The 16,271-nt window shown below is 31.9% G+C and overlaps 2 protein-coding genes across 5 annotated transcripts; one reads left to right on the top strand and one right to left on the bottom strand.

Moving 5' to 3' along the window:
- Positions 1-899: 899 nt before the first annotated feature.
- On the bottom strand, positions 900-5,151 carry LOC144836035 (complement component 1 Q subcomponent-binding protein, mitochondrial-like). The gene is made up of 5 exons (XM_078691207.1): positions 4,835-5,151; positions 4,499-4,646; positions 4,123-4,207; positions 2,474-2,680; positions 900-1,748 (listed from the first exon to the last, which is right to left on the bottom strand). Exons 1-5 carry the CDS (start codon positions 5,091-5,093, stop codon positions 1,602-1,604), a joined length of 846 nt encoding a protein of 281 aa, XP_078547333.1. The 5' UTR covers positions 5,094-5,151; the 3' UTR covers positions 900-1,601.
- Positions 5,152-5,451: 300 nt separating this feature from the next.
- Positions 5,452-15,212, top strand: LOC144858773 (transmembrane protein 120B-like). 4 transcript variants are annotated; one of them, XM_078714883.1, is made up of 12 exons: positions 5,452-5,615; positions 6,152-6,270; positions 6,964-7,065; positions 7,372-7,431; positions 8,608-8,703; positions 10,073-10,168; positions 11,721-11,810; positions 12,154-12,281; positions 12,698-12,790; positions 13,114-13,178; positions 13,522-13,590; positions 14,234-15,212. In XM_078714883.1, exons 1-12 carry the CDS (start codon positions 5,544-5,546, stop codon positions 14,357-14,359), a joined length of 1,116 nt encoding a protein of 371 aa, XP_078571009.1. In that variant the 5' UTR covers positions 5,452-5,543; the 3' UTR covers positions 14,360-15,212. The 4 variants fall into 4 exon arrangements, with proteins under 4 accessions (XP_078571009.1, XP_078571011.1, XP_078571010.1 ...); XM_078714885.1 differs by lacking the exon at positions 8,608-8,703; XM_078714884.1 differs by lacking the exon at positions 10,073-10,168 and having other exon boundaries at positions 14,234-15,210.
- The last annotated feature ends 1,059 nt before the right edge of the window (positions 15,213-16,271 follow it).

Genomic DNA, 16,271 nt, shown 5'->3' with positions numbered 1-16,271 from the left:
TCCATCTTGCTTTATGTTGCGTTACGTTCTTAGTTGCGTCTCTAGTGGGAACCAAACTTCACTTGTATCATATAGATTTTACAGTTCTCTATGTCTGTATAGATATCAGGAAGTTAAGTGAATGGATGCATTATTAATATTATTGTGGTAGACGAGTTATTTATTACGGGCTCTTTATAAGGATCCCTGTTTTCATACTAGATTTACTGTAGTGTCGTAAATACAGAATATGTTTACAAAAGTAGGCTTTTTCTTTTAATAAAAATCAATCTTGGAATATTGCAGTTTAGAAAATGTAGGTGCGATTCCATGATTACCGTATACTAAACTATTTGTCATCATTCTATCAACATTCTTTTGAAGATAATAAGTAGACCAATAATGGTTCTTCAATGTTCAATAGAGATGGAATTAACTAATATTTCTTAATTTTTCAATTATATACATAATGATGTAGTAATAATAATTGTATCACGTTTCGTACGTCAATTTTGTAGAACTGAATTGTTTATTGTTTATAACGCATTATACCTTAGTAGATTTTGTATGTTTCAGACCACATTTACCAGATCACTCTAAATTGTGAGCTAGAGTAGTAATAATAAAGTGAAAAAAGATGTTTTGCTACCTCAACTTCTTTCCAAAATCGGGCCAATGTCAATCATGTAATAACGTCACGGTGAAATCACATTTTGATCAAAAACTGTACTTTCTTCAAATAACCACAAGTGTGTTTTAAATTGGTAACCAAGCAAGTTTGAACAAAGCCATGGGCCTAACTGCTCATCTGATCTTGCGCAAATAAGGCCTTTATTTTTTTGTACGTAGATGACACGTATCATGGTCACTGCGCAGGACAAAACTTCAAAACTTATTATCTTGTCTGAACTCGACTAGAATTTTAACTATTGTTTACTATTTATTTAAATTCATCTTGTAAAAAATAACATAGTGTTCGTTAATGCATATCATTCTGTATAATACCAAACACAATTACTCCGAGTGAATTTCACTCTTCTCTGCTCCTAGTAAAAATAATAAAACCAATATCTATCAATATGTACTTTTACTTTTATTCAGCCAGTAGTAGGACAAAGCCAAATGTTTTTTTTCTTTGCATGTTTGAATAAACAGCCTTTTGTTTGATTTTACAAGATTCTAAATCTTTACGGTCTATAATTCACAACTCCTTTTTTATTACAGTAATAGTGGGTAATTTAAGCCTGCATGTAATGTGTAGGAATGGAAATGAGTTGGCATGTGTTCGTAAGCATGCATGGAATTTCAGAAAGCTCAGCAGACACAATATGGAAATGAAAATCGCAGCTATTCGCTATCTTGTAGTGGAAAGCATAGCGCAATTTAAAAACATTTAAAGTCTACATTGTCCAGGAAGTTAACCTTTTAAAATTCTTGACAGAGCTTTCTCAGTTGGAATTGGTATTCTATTCCCTTTAGATTGCGTAGTTGAACTTAAGTTAGCAGTAGCAAACAAGTCTTCTATGCTGTCTAGTTAAAAAGCATGATGTATACAACACACTATCCTGAACGTAGTTCTACTGATCTGCATTATTGTAACCAGATTTGGTTCAAATTAATATTTAGCTTTTTGCAATATCTTTTAAATTTTGCAAAAACTGAATATATTGGGAGTGTTCCACTGATGTTGCCAAATCACACAGCTTGTCAGTAAATGCATCATCAATTCCTCTTTCTTCTAACATGTTCATTAACAAATCATACAAATCCTGAAAGAAATTGTTCACAGTTTAAATTGTTATTATTCTTAAGTAAGGGTATATGATACCCTTTCACACCCCTTGATAACAAAACACTGGAGTTTACATACACCAGGGCACACAACATATAAAACACCGGTATTTGAAAACTCTGGAGTGTTGCTAATGTGTAATATTTACAAGTCTATCTTGTTCTTAGAGGAAGTGGAAAAGAATGAAGTTTTACTCGCAACAAATTGCTCCTCAAGAGTATTATAGAGATTTAAACCATAAGTGAATTCCACTCCAAGGGTCCTGGGTTCAAGCCCCGTCACATGTCAGGAATTTTTCTAAGGACCAAATTACTCCACTCTCAAAGACTTGTAATAAGACTTTGTTTATGTAGAGCATCTTGTGTATATGTTTGTCTTGTGAACCTCTGAGGGTCCCTAATGATCAGCAATAGCTGGATGGATCACCCTCATTAAATATGGTTAAAAAAAAAAAAATTAAGTCAGGTAAGGGTATTTGCAGCATTTAAGCTTGGTTCCCCTTGGACACCACGCAATAAGTGCAACATGATTTGACCAATGACAAGCGACAGTTTTGATGATTCATCACTTGATGATTGGTCAACTTGTGTAACATTCTAATTGTATTGCGTCCTAGTGGGAACAAGCAGTTTGCATTGCAATATAAAGCATTCATCACTTTCTAAACCAACTGTACAAGCTTTTTACTCAATTAATACTTACTCCATCCATGACTTCACTTCCTACAGTGTACACCTTATCAGTAGCAGTGTCTTTGTAAATTGACACTTCATCAATTATAAAGGTATCTTCTTCTTGTTGCTCCTCTGCCTCACCTTCATTTAATTCATTAGAAAAACTACACCTCAGTGATAAAGTTTGTTGACTCTCTTTAGTTATCTCAACATTGAAATCTGGATATGAACGCATCTGAAAATATAATTAAAAGATACAGTATATTATATTTACATAGATCATTCCTCGTTTTTAAGGAACAAGAGTCTAATAGCGCTCCTAAAAAACCTTCAAGAAGAGTATCTCAATATAATTTAACATTTTTGCACATAAAAACATACATGGTAACACAAGGCTTAACTGCGCATGAATGACAAAAAAATGCATATAAAAATATATAAGTATAACAAGAATATTTCCTACAAAAAACGCTGCTCAATTATTGACGCAACAGTTTTAAAGATATATTGTCCCTCTGAAAAATATTTTTTATTTCAAATTATTTGTTTTTGAATGTGTCATTTTATTGTCACATAATAGTTATTCACGTTAAGCAAACAATTATTTACCTGATAAAAATGTAATTTAAAGCAAAAAATACTTAAATTGTCTGTCAGACAATGGTTTTTGGGTTATAATTAAACGTTTCTTTTCTCTTTTTATACGTAAATAAATATTATTTTGTTGTTACAGAAGTGAATAACTTGTATTTGAAGTAAAATACAACAAGAATTCCTACTTTGATATGAAACAGACTCAATTTCTGTCACTTTAGTTTATTTTATTGCTAAGGTCAAGTCTGGGGGTCACTTCATCAAGTGATACTCAAGTGTGAAGTATCCTATTACAAACAAAAACTTTAATGGATTGTTTTTATAATAATTCAATTAATATCTGACAGCTTTGCTTTGGAATTTGTAATTTTAGCATGACGTGTCATAGTTTTCAAAAAACCAAAAACGTCGGCCTCTAGTACTATAACTGCTGCTTGCTTTCAGCTTCTGAATGAGTAGTCCTCTTGGGACATAGCTGGCTAAAGGAGCAGCGTGCAAAAAAGCATAACAATCATGAAAGAACGAAAGACCAAAAGAGCCAAGCAGTTAAATTATTGATCAGCTGAGTCAAAAAAGTAACAGGGCTGTTCAGGAAACATTTGGTTTTACGATACCTCTCAATTTTACAATTTTATGTTGATGTCTCAGGGACATGCAAGTACAATAAGAGTAACGGAGTCATGCTTTAATCTCACGACGAGGCACCAAAATAGCATTTATTCTTACATAAGAATTTCAACGTGGATAAAGAAATCATGCTCTAAGTGTGGGGAAGAATTAATGAAATGTGAAAAAACAACTCCCATGCACCATGGTTAAGAAGAATAAAACTAAGGCGCAGGGGTAAATTAAACTTTTGAAACCTAGACAAGGCTCAAAATAATTTCTATAACTTTTAGGCTGGCTTGAGAATAAAACAAAATGAATTGAATTTTCATAAACTTTCCAAAACCTGTAGAATCAACAGTGACCATGAAAAACCTGCTTACAATCAATAACTGAATTTGTGCTCTATGTGAAAGCACACTCAATGTTTGCGATATTTTCCTCAGAACGCTCAACCATGATGTGAAAGTAGCTTACCAATGATTCTGCATCTTCATTCTCTCCTTCTGCTGAGCCTTCATCTGCTTCAACTGAATGGTTTACATTGAATGAAACAACTATTCTATAGTCACAAAAAACCACATGTCATTAAATTACCTACTGTTCATTACAACTTCTTTTTATGTTTTGCCATTTGAAATCAAACACATCTCTCAATATTGGTTATCACAACATGTTTCTACCAACAAATACAGTACAAATATATAGGGCCATCAAGTTAAATTTGTTTTAGATGCTCATATTCACAAAAACATTGTATGTGTATTTTATTTTTAATACTATTTTAATTAATTTTATGCTGAATATTAAAATAATACAGTACTGATTAATTATTGTGAAAGATGATACTTACTTTTCTCCATTATCATTTTTTGATAAACTGACAGTAGATCCACTGACAGATTTAGTGAAATCATCTACCTCTTGAGACTCCCCTTTTGTTTGATTTTTCTTTTCAAGTTTTATTTCATCTTCAAGAAATTGAGCAAGTTCTTTGTCACCTGAAAATTAAGAAAATAGGCATACTGTAGGCCTAGCCTAGTAGTAGGTATGTTATGGCTTGGGTTTATTTATGCCCAATTTGCGAAAGGATTTTCTTGCCTTTTTCACAAGAATATTTTTGGAAGACAAAGACAAAATGTGGAAAATCAAATAAAGTATCAAGGCCTAACTAGGCTAGGCCTATTACCTTCTGTATGCATGCCGGCACAACCGCATGCACATAATTTTGAGTGTCCAGAAATTCCACCGATTTCAGGAGGCACACTCACACCTCCATTCATCGTCGGGTTAATCGCATACCATAACGATCGTGTAAAAGCTCTTGAAGATGTATTGACGTTGTTAAAACTTTTGTAAACTAGTCTGTTTGAAGCCGAAATGCATGACGAAGTCTTCCCTATGTTTGTTAACAGACGATATGCAACTTTTGAAACATTAAATGCCATGTTTTTTAGCTAAAAATTCACGTGCGCTCAACAAGCATGCACAGACAGAGCAAGATATGGTGTTTGTGGCTAAAGAGGGCGCTTTAATTTGCTATGGAATTCCAAAAACGCCAAATAAAGTCTGATTACTTTAAAATGATTTATTTATTTGTGAGAATGAGATTAAACTATGTTATTGAATGTACAGGTAATGAGCTGATTCCGCATGTTTTTTTTATTGCAATGTTGACCATAACTAGGCCTAAGTGTATGTTTGTATTTTACTCACGACGATTGCCTTCCATATACGCAACAACGCCATCATCAATCATCGCTGTTATCGCATCGGGTTCGGGGTCGATTCTAATCGAACGATTTATCGATCCGACCAAGAAGGCAATCTAAATTCCACTCTCGATGCGTTGATTTTGTCAATTGTTTGTCGTCCTCCCCACAACCACCACCACGATAATGGAGAACGCTGGTGTTCAACGATTGGAAGAAGAATTTTCTAATCTGGAGAAAGAATGTGATTCCTTAAAAGTGAGACCAATTTTCCCCAACCAATCCTAGGCCTAGAAGCCAAGGCTAGGCCTACTCTACCTATAGGCCCTAGGCCTAGCTAGGCTAGGCCTAATAGCTAGGCTACGCCTAAGCCTGCCGGTGGCCTAGACGGCTACTACACAGACATCCAATTTCAATAAATTAGGGACCTTCTTTTTTAATTTTCTAGGCCTAGGCTAGTAGAGTGTGATTTTAAATTCGATTCGAGACAGAGTTAACCATATAGATAGATAGGCCTATGCTTGGTACTTGGTGCATTGATCCCTTTTGCAGCACAAATGAAGCTAAAAGGTAGGATTGGGTGTCATAGCCAAAATGTGCAAAAACATATATATAATTGTGTACTACTACCTATAATACCTTATTGTATTTTATTACTGCAATACCTAGCCTAATATTTATCCTTAAATTATTATGAGTTTCTTTTGTGTCATAATATTTAATAAACCTGCATTCGAAAAGAAAACTAGGCCTTATAGTTTTTTAACCAGCATTCAATATCAACCCAATTACAGGACGAACACAAAGTGTACATTCAGAAGTTGGAGGAATTGAAATCTTTGCAGGGGAAATGTATATCAAAGATTAACCATCAACAAAAAAGATACAAAATCCTTCTATCAAATCTTAACAGGTGATTATTATATTACATACTTAAATTAATTAATCGGCAAGTAATGATTTAAAGTCACCTAGAGTTTTGCTGTGATTATTCAAGCCTAAGTTAAGGGGTCTGTTTTTTGCTGCATAATAGTGCCAAATAAACACTTTATTTAAAAATAGATTTAAATATAATTTGTATATCAACTGCATTTCTGCTCAATTGTTGCTCCTAAATAACTGTTTAAATCAGTGGTCAGTACCCAAAATGCAATGGGCACTGGGATCAATTCAAACATTACTGCAGTGTAGTTGACACAAGGTCAGCGGCTGCAATCAAATAACCATTATTTTGCGTTGAAGCTAAAAGTTACACAGCAATAACCAGTTAAATGGCGTTCTAACACCGAATCTATTGGGTGTTTTTAACCATTATTTTCAGGCTGCCATTTTCCCGGTCATTGAAAATTTGTCTTGTTTCTGCTGCCAAGAAATTTGGTTAATTTATTCACATGGTTATTAACCGGTTATTTTTATGCAGCAGAAACAGGACCTAACTCTCTTTCTGGTCTGTTTCTGGTTTCAACAAATAGCCAGTGAACAGTAGTGATACACTACTAATACACTGCTGACACACTAGGCCTACTGACTATTAGGCCTATACTTGACTATAACCAATGTAATGTAAGTAAACTACTATAACTTTTTTTTATTGCATCATTCATAGAAGTGAAACTGAAAATGTAAAAGTTAATGAACTTAAAAAAAAAATAACGAAGAACCAATTTGATTGTCGAGAAATGAATGAAAGTTTACCAAAAGAAAATAGGTAAGTTTACAAAGTAAGTGAGATTTGTTTTAATCTCTATTTTTAGTGTGCATATAAGTATTTTATACAATCCAACAAGGCCAAAATTAGCTTTCTTTATTTTTTGGGGGTTTTACCTTTCAACTATCAGACTATTGTGACTGTACACCTGTGATACCATTCCTTTTTGAATCTGTAATAACATTTTGTAAAATGAAGTAATACATTTATTGTTCTTTATTCTGAAGTTCATCTTCTAATACTGTACACTGTTATTCATACAAATAAAAAAAAACCCAAAATAATCATTATTTGTTTCTTTGTCAGTCTTTTCCTGAGTGTTATATTAGGCAGAGTGAGTGTTTCACTTCTTACAAGACCAGACAGGCAAGTACAGTATTTTATTGTCAAACCCAATTGCTTTCTATTTGCATCATATCACATTCATTCTCATTCACAAGCTGATAAAACAAATATACCTGCCAACATTATGTATCATAATAAAATATTAAAGTCCCATTCCCTACGTTTTTTTAGATCTAATTTAAGGTAAAAATAAGTACAATATGGTCCTATTGCGATAAATGTTTTGTCTTTAAACGGTTAAAAATGTGAAAAGTAAATTGATTGATTCTAATAATTTAAACGGCCCGTTATAATTCCCAACATGCCATGCGATCGGTTTGATATTTTATATTGAAAGGCCAAAACAAATGGAAGATTTGTAACTTTTGAGAGAAAATACTGGGTTTTACCCGATTCTGGTAAAGACAGAAAGACAATTTAATGCAGGAACTAGACCACGTCAGGCTGGGCCTATAGCTAGCGTAGGATGTTCGTACGTTACTGTTGTTTACCAGCTAGGCCTACAAAACTACATTTGACGTGAGCTACTTAGGTAGTGCATTGTTTCTTTTTTTATCACAATTTTTTCATAAAACGTAAATTTAAGACAAGGAATGACCTGGTTTAATGTTTTTAAAGTTATATATGCATTGATCTTACAAAACATCAACAATTGTAAGGAATGGGTCTTTAATATTATAAAAGTGTTTATTGTTGCATGCAGACAACCCCAATTGAGAAAGGCAACATACCATGTTTCGTCATTAGCTCTCCTGAAGTCTCTGAAATCGGTGGACAAAAATACTTAATTAAAATTGTTAATTAATACAGTTTACACAAACAAACATCATTTAAACAACAAAAACTGCATTTTATTTTTAATAATATTTGAATGTGACAGTTGTCTAGAGCAAATTCCACCACAGCATTTTGTAGAAAGTTACTAAAGAAAACAATGATTTTATGAAATCCAGAATGGGGTTAATGTTGAATCAGTTATTCTGAAGACTGCATTATAGTGTGATGAAATGAAAATAAATCTGTATTATAATCAACAAAATTAAAGTATAATTAATACATTGTGTTCTAATATTTTCATTGTCCCATTATTTTCATTGTCCCATTATTTTCATTGTCCCATTATTTTCATTGTCACATTGTTTTCATTGCTCCATTATTTTCATGCCATTTTTTTTATTCATTTCATAATCATTTCAGATTATCTTACAAAGAAGAATATGAACGATTTAAGCTGAATTTATCATTAATAACATTAATCTTTGCAATTACTCTGTGTTTTTTAATAGAACAAAGGTAGGAATCATACTATCCATTCTTTCATCTTTTTATATTAAAGAGAAACTGTTTGAAAGTTATTATTAAAAATTATTTGTTTTGGAAAATAGATATAAAAATGTCAGTATTGACAAGGTGTTGTGGTCGCAACACAATTTTTATCTTTTCGCACTTACTGTAATAATTGTTCGTAAAATATCATTTCATTATCATCACTTGTTGGCTGCACGTGAATGGCTAATCATAACCAATACTAGACTTAATTGTGATGACAGTGCTGATTGGTTAATAGCAATATTTAAACCCAACGTGGTTCACGCACATTCTACAAAATTGCAAAGCGATAACAAGCTGACCGATTTTAAACAATTAATACACTGATGGTTTTAAAATTGCTAAGAACCAATCAAATTTAAGGTTTTTCTTCTTTTTCTTGAGGCTTCTTTACATTATTAGAAACCAAATTCAAATAATATGCATGCTTTTGTTTGACTAATTTCTTTACATATTAATATTAATTTTGCACTATGCCCTTTATAATTGTAAACACAAATTTATTACCTTTTCATTGGTTTTTAATTAATATTTGAGTATTCTATTCAGTTGACATATCTCCCTTTCAATATCTAAACAATTTTCTAAATCTAAATATTCATGATTTTTGGTAACATAAATAAAACAAAATAAAGTAGTGGACTTTTCACAATATATATGTATTGCTAACAATGTTAGTACAATAATTATTATTAATGAAAATATTAATGATATCAAGCACACTAAGCATGCTGAATCAAACGGAATGGTTTGGATGCGTTACGAATAAATCCCCACATTTGATTTGCCATTTGCCAATTGGCTTCCACAACATTTAATTAGGATCTACGTGACTGGTAGTACCAAAAGGGTACCATCCATAATCCTATGTTATAGCCTTGATTTAATTAAAACCCTTCCCACAATAAATAAATTAATCAATGCGAGAATTAAGGAGAATGTATGAGAGGCATTCAATTTTTAAATTGTTTACTACATTTCTTGATTTATATTGTAGAACTGGAGACCTGATAACTAAGGATATTCATCATTAATAATTTCTTAATTACAGTAGAACCTCTTTAATTGGACACCTTTGTCCCCTGAATAGAGGGTGTCCCCTGAATAAGGGTGTCCCCTGAATAGAGGATGTCCACTAAATAAGGTTGTCCCCTGAATAGAGGATGTCCCCCTGAATGGCCAAAATGTTAAAACATATATTAATTGCCCCTTGTTGGTTTCACAGGAAACTTTCTCCTTATTAGGGGTGTCTCAAAGGAGGGGTTCTACTGAACTAACATCGCATGAAATTTAATTGATATGTTTTGCATGTTGTTTGTTTTTTAACCTCCAGACTCAACTACAAGGAACAGTATGAAGTGTTCAAACTGTACCTCAGTCTTATTGTGTTTCTTACATCCATTATTCAGTGCTTTTTGTCTGGTTTCAGGTATTGGCTTAACTGCACAGCAATTAACTTATTACTGTATTTATTTAAATAAATTCCCTGGGGCATTTAATGTTTAGGAGGATTTATTCGTTTATTCATTTATTCGAGAAAGGCGTTTATTTTTTTTGGTGTAAATCACATGTATAATCAATTAAATTACCCCTTAGATAGGAAGAAGACAACACAATTAATGCTAAGAAGTGATAAAACACAGTAAAAATTTTATCAAAATGCTTGGTAAATTGTAGATCATGTCAATCAATGAATTCTACTACAACTAGAAATGTTGTTGTAATACTATATTGTGTGTATAAATTTCTTTTGGGCGGGGCGTTTATTTGAGGAAGTAATTTAAGGCGTTTATTCGATGGGGGAATATATTCCAAATGATGTTCTTTAGGGGGCATTTATTCTAGGAATGGTTTTTTTTCAAAGCAGGGCGTTTATTCGAATAAATACAGTATTTGCCTTTATTATTTTTGCTTCATATACTTTAACTGACCAAATGTGCACATTTTGAAAATTTGCAATTCTTGCATTTTGTGATCAATGTATGATTTGGAAAAATAAAATTTAGAAGCAGATCACTAAAAAAAATGTTAATACTGTAAAAAATTGACAAATGAGGTTGCATAATTTGCAAAATGCTAGAATTGTATCATGTGTTTATTTTTATATTTGAATGCTTTGTTTTGTAATCTTGCTTTTTGATTAAAACACTAACCTTTGATACAGCACTTTAACCTTTGATTTTATTTAAATATTGCAGCCATATTTATGGATGAAATTAACTTTCTAGCTTTAAATAAAAACCTCTAGATAATTCAGATTATTTAGTATTATTGTTATTGTTCTCAATAAATAGAACTCTCCTCATATCAGTTTTTAGCTCTTCCAACAAAGTCGCTCATGGAATGGAATCTATTGTCACCAATATTTATATTGTTATATTTTATTTTTTTTTTACGAGTGAGAATGACACATATGCTTTGTAAAAACTTGACTCACACCAGACACGGGGGAGTGTGGTGACACATGTCAACCAAAGAGGTTCACATGACATAATGATTATTTCCGGTTCTCACACTTGATGCACATGCAGCTTGCTAGCCTTGTCCTATCTTACATTACAATGCATACTAGTACTTGTCACAAATATTCTCGTACTATTTTGGCAATAATCTGCACTTGCGCTAATTTGACTGCTAATACAAGCGCCATTGTACCAAACAAGGAAATTCAGATAAATCATAAATAATAAAAATTGTTACTTGAACCATCATTTTAGTTGTTTTTTCCCTCAATCAACATGCAATGAATTTGTGTCATTTCTCAGTTCTGTTTGTGCAGTTTATTTTACCATATCAAGCTGGTAATTAGGATCAAATGTATGTTCACATTGAACATATCGTCACTGAGCTCTGCTTCTCCCCTGGTGTGAATCATTAGACTGCTATTTGTAGGTTTTTGAGATAGTATTTTTGTTTAGTTCTAAATTATCATTTTAATGTATAAATGTTATTTGATATACATTTCTTTTGTTCTTGTTAAGATTTATAGATGCACTGTATCACTTTCTACTCGTTTGGTATTACTGTACTCTAGTCATCCGAGAAAGTATATTACGACAAAATGGATCAAGGTATAGTGATTAATATTTCTGTTATTTTCTATTTCTACTATTTTTTAACTAGAGGAGCCAATGTAATTAATGGTTCTATTGCATGCTCAGCTTTTTGAGAATTTTCTGCAGCTTGAGACTGGTGACTGTTGCATGTTTGAAAACCAACCTATAGTGTGTATGCCTCTATACTGGCTACACTTTCTGAACTGAAAATTCTTTTTGTATAATTTAAAAAAAAAAAAACACAAATAAAAAACATTTGTAATCTAGTGGTAGTCAAGTGATTTGTATTTTGGAGATGGTAATGACTAAATGAGACATGGGAATATATAAAACAGAAACTTATTATTTTGTTTTACAGAATTAAAGGCTGGTGGGTGACCCATCATTATTTATCTGTTGTGTTAAGTGGTACATTGCTTATTTGGCCAGACAGCATTACTTATCAACTGTTTAGACCACACTTTATGACATTTTCTGTGTATATGGGTAAGGGCAAAATGCACACTGTTAGATTTATGAAATCATTCTTTTTTAATATTCATTTCCTTCATTTTATTCATATTGTTGGTATGTCCATCATCATCTATGATCAGCATTTCATTTCACAATTTTTACACCTTGGGCCCTCCTATTTTAAAATCCTGGATCCACCACTGACTGTAAAGAGAGAACTAGAATGTAAATATATTATAATATAATACAGTATGTCTATAATACAAAAATGTAGGCTTTAACACAATAACAAGCCATCCTCCACTCCCTAAGTCTCAAATTAGACTTGGTTTATAAGCATGATAAATTATAAAAATATTTAATCAATCATGTAATTAGCAAGTTATTATCTGTTGTATGCTTAAGAAATAAAAAAATATATATAAATAATGGATGACAATTTTTAACAGGTTTTGTTCAGCTTCTTCAATATTATTACCAAAGTGGATGTCTCTATCGCCTTAGAGCGTTGGGAGAAAAACGAGATATGGATATTACCGTTGGTAAGAATGCCTATAATTTTTTTGTACTTTGTTGGCCCGTTTCTACTGAGCAAGATGATGTAGATTTAGATACCATGTTTGGAAAGAACGATATTTTCAGAAATTGTTCCACAAAAAAAAACAATTTTAAATACGGTTAAAGCTATAGAAACAGGCAGGCATGAACAACAACTAATAAAAAAAAACAAATGAATGGTTCTTAAGCCATTCTTTAGAACAGAAAGAGAATCACAAAAAATGAAAGCGAATTCCACAACTTTGATATACAGTAATAATTTAAAATTTTGTAATATAAAAATATAATTTCATTATTTCTATTATAGAGGGCTTTCAGCAATGGATGTGGAGAGGTCTACAGTTTCTTCTTCCATTTTTGTACTTGACTTATGTATGTATTTAGTTTTATTTAAAAAAAAAATGAAATAATAAATCAATACTAAATTTATATATTTTATATTTTTTATCAGTAACTAGGTAAAAATGTTTTTTTTTAATTATCAGAACAGATTCCAATTTGAACAAGTGTTGTCACAATGCATATTTATCTTTTAACTTTCTATTGGGATATTTGGAATTTGTGTATACATTTCTTAGTTAATTTTTATTTATTTTATTTATTTTGTGCATAGTTTTAAAAAAGAAAGGATTGTTTTGACTTAACTTTTGCTACAGGCTGAGACTACCATTTATTCTACATTTCCTTAACCAATGTTTATTTTTTATTTGTACAGATGTTTCAGTTGTACCTTTCTTACAAATTGTATGGGCTTTCTAAGCACCCACAGTGTGATGAGTGGATGGTAAGCTAGTGTGCATACAATTTAAACACATAACACTAAAAGGGTTCTTGTACTCTTAAGCCTCAATCGCACTGGATTTAAATAAGGTCAAATTAACCGAAACACTGGCTAAATTCACCAAGAAAATGACACTCCAAGTACTGGCTACAATTCCCTTAGGAACACGATGGTTACATGTTGGTAAAACCATTGTAAAACAAAGTGCGTGAAATTATCCATGTGAAAATAACAGTCAAATTTACAGATGACCTTGAGTAAAAGTTGCCTTAGTTAAATGTAACGTTTTAAGTCTAGTGCGAACAAGGCTTTAGTTAAGTGATGTCACTGCTTATGAGAGACTCAACTGTATTTCTTATATCAAGAGAAACCTACACTTAATACACTTTAAAAAGACACATTGAGTCAAGTATGTGTTACCTTGTGTGCTTGTTTAAATGACGGCATCTGTTTAATAGCTATGGGGCATAACTTGAAAGACCATGAATTTATCTGGGTCTCTGTGGTTAAATAAAGTTGAATTGATTGACCCTAGGTGGAGAAAAATGTAATAGCAAATGTAACTAATGTATCTTAAATTGTAAAGTGCAATAATCATTGTGCAGAAGTTTTCTATATTAATTTTTTTTTTTTTTTTTTATTCTAGGTTGGTGCAGCAGGAGCAATATTTTTTCTACTTTTCATTGGTAATTTCACTACAACATCTCGTGTTGTTTTTGAAAAAAGTCGAAAAGTGTTTGCATCTAGACGGCAAGCTAACCATAAAGATTAATATGTCATTTTGTGCACTTCAGCATTATTGTTCAAATTTTGGGGTTTTTTTTAATTACGTTTAAAAAGTACTGTGGATTATTTTATTAAGTAAATTATATTTATCGTTTATAAAGTAATTATTTAAAATGTTGCCAATGATACTAGTACATATTAATATACTTATAAACAGGTTTTCAGTGTGTTCTGTACATTTGAATAATTTCTTTTCTTATTAAAATAATTAACTTTTTTAATATTTAGAAAACATGAATAAAAATGCAATATCTAAGTACATTTCAACATTGATCAAATTACAGACAATAATGGAGTCATGGAATGTTGAATGTAAAAAGGTTTATTTCCTGTCAAGCCGGGTATTCTAGGATGCATTAAAACTGTTGCTTATCAATCATTTGATGCAGAATAAAAATGTATTGTCTTCAACATCAACAAATACAGACTGTGTAAACTTCAATAGGCCATTTTATAGTAGTAAAATTGTCCACTTTTGCTAAAACAAAATTAACAAAAATATTGATTTCACTTATAAAAATACAAAATAAATAATAGACAATAGGTTTCAGATTGACTTTTTTTTATTTATATTTTTTTTATCGGGTAAATAGTTTTGATTTGATATTCAGCATGTTTTAAACACTTTTGTTCAGAGGGAAAGTATATCTTTAATTTAAGGAATTTAATTTGATTCTAGTTTAGTTGTGTAAATGAATTAATATAAGTATAGCATAAAATAATATATTAATATACACTTTACTAGTACTAATACTGTACTGGTAGATAGCAGAAAAGAATTAAAAATTAAATATTTTTCTAATAAAGAACAGTGAAAACTTAGCGCAATTAAATTACAATCATTGTGGAAAATGTGTTTATTTTATTTGTCCTGGTCAATGTACTATACATGTTTATCATCTTTTTGTACTCAGCCTCAAAAGAAGATTGGCGTGTTACCATGTGACAACATGATATAAAGCTTGGTTCCCACTCTAGGACCCAAGGCTAGGCAAGGACACAAAATGACTTGATGGATCATCCTACTGTCACTTGTGATTGGTCAACTCACTTGCGCAGCTCTTATGTCTGTCTCTGCGTTTGGTTTTCGTGGGCACCAAGCATAGCCATATACAGCAGCAGCAGTATTGGAAATTTTAATATCGTCGTCATTGTAACCCACAATTATACATATGAGCCAATACAATGAGGATGGTGATCATGGATGTGGTAATGCAGTGAATAAACAGCAAAATCAGCCTATCGTCTCAACAATTCCTATCCTATGCCGGCCATTTATTGGCAGAGTGTGACTGTGATGCAGCGTGACAGCATGCAGCAGAGACGTAGGAAAATCCACTGCTGCCACTCCAAATGACTTGACAAACATCCAAGCATTGTATATGTAAGTTCAAGAGTGTTTTATATTTTCTTTTGTTAATTTATACTTTATGTGTAGAATCTCTGAAATAAAAAAAAGGAAGAATTAATAATATTATAATGATAATGGAGCATTCGCACTATTACCACCCCCGGCGGCCGGCCGTCGTGTGCAACAAATGATACGTCATCTTACGCGCATGGTTTCTACGCAACCAGCGGAAACAAACTAAAAAGTACACTTAGGCCATAAGCAGTAAATTCTAACGTTTCATCTCGTTCCGATGTCATGGATCTACAATTTCTTTACATATTTAGAATAATAATTTTATAAATAACAACATATCAAAAGTTCTCCATAATCGTGTTGGACAATTTTGAGAAATTACTGTTTTATTTTGGTACTTTATTTTAATATACACCGCGTGAGTGATTTGGTCGGGCCGAACGTTACACGTTCAAATTATCCGCAACGTCTTAAAAACTGTACCACGTGATCGTATTTCACCAATCATGCTCTGGTTACAGATGAGGGGAAT

Source organism: Antedon bifida, chromosome 2 (genome assembly GCF_963402885.1).
Source record: "Antedon bifida chromosome 2, ecAntBifi1.1, whole genome shotgun sequence".
NCBI lineage: Eukaryota > Metazoa > Echinodermata > Crinoidea > Comatulida > Antedonidae > Antedon > Antedon bifida.
The sequence above is the reverse complement of the archived record's forward strand: the minus strand, read 5'-3'. Positions and strand labels throughout refer to the sequence as shown.

Excerpts from the sequence above, each read along its gene's own strand:
- LOC144858773 (XM_078714883.1), top strand. The coding sequence starts at position 5,544 with ATGGAGAACGCTGGTGTTCAACGATTGGAAGAAGAATTTTCTAATCTG. Across the intron at positions 6,271-6,963 it reads CTTCTATCAAATCTTAACAG|AAGTGAAACTGAAAATGTAA; the intron begins GTGATTATTATA and ends CATCATTCATAG. Across the intron at positions 8,704-10,072 it reads TGTTTTTTAATAGAACAAAG|ACTCAACTACAAGGAACAGT; the intron begins GTAGGAATCATA and ends TTTAACCTCCAG.
- LOC144836035 (XM_078691207.1), bottom strand. The coding sequence starts at position 5,093 with ATGGCATTTAATGTTTCAAAAGTTGCATATCGTCTGTTAACAAACATA. Across the intron at positions 4,208-4,498 it reads AAAAATGATAATGGAGAAAA|AATAGTTGTTTCATTCAATG; the intron begins GTAAGTATCATC and ends TTGTGACTATAG. Across the intron at positions 2,681-4,122 it reads ATGAAGATGCAGAATCATTG|ATGCGTTCATATCCAGATTT; the intron begins GTAAGCTACTTT and ends TTATATTTTCAG.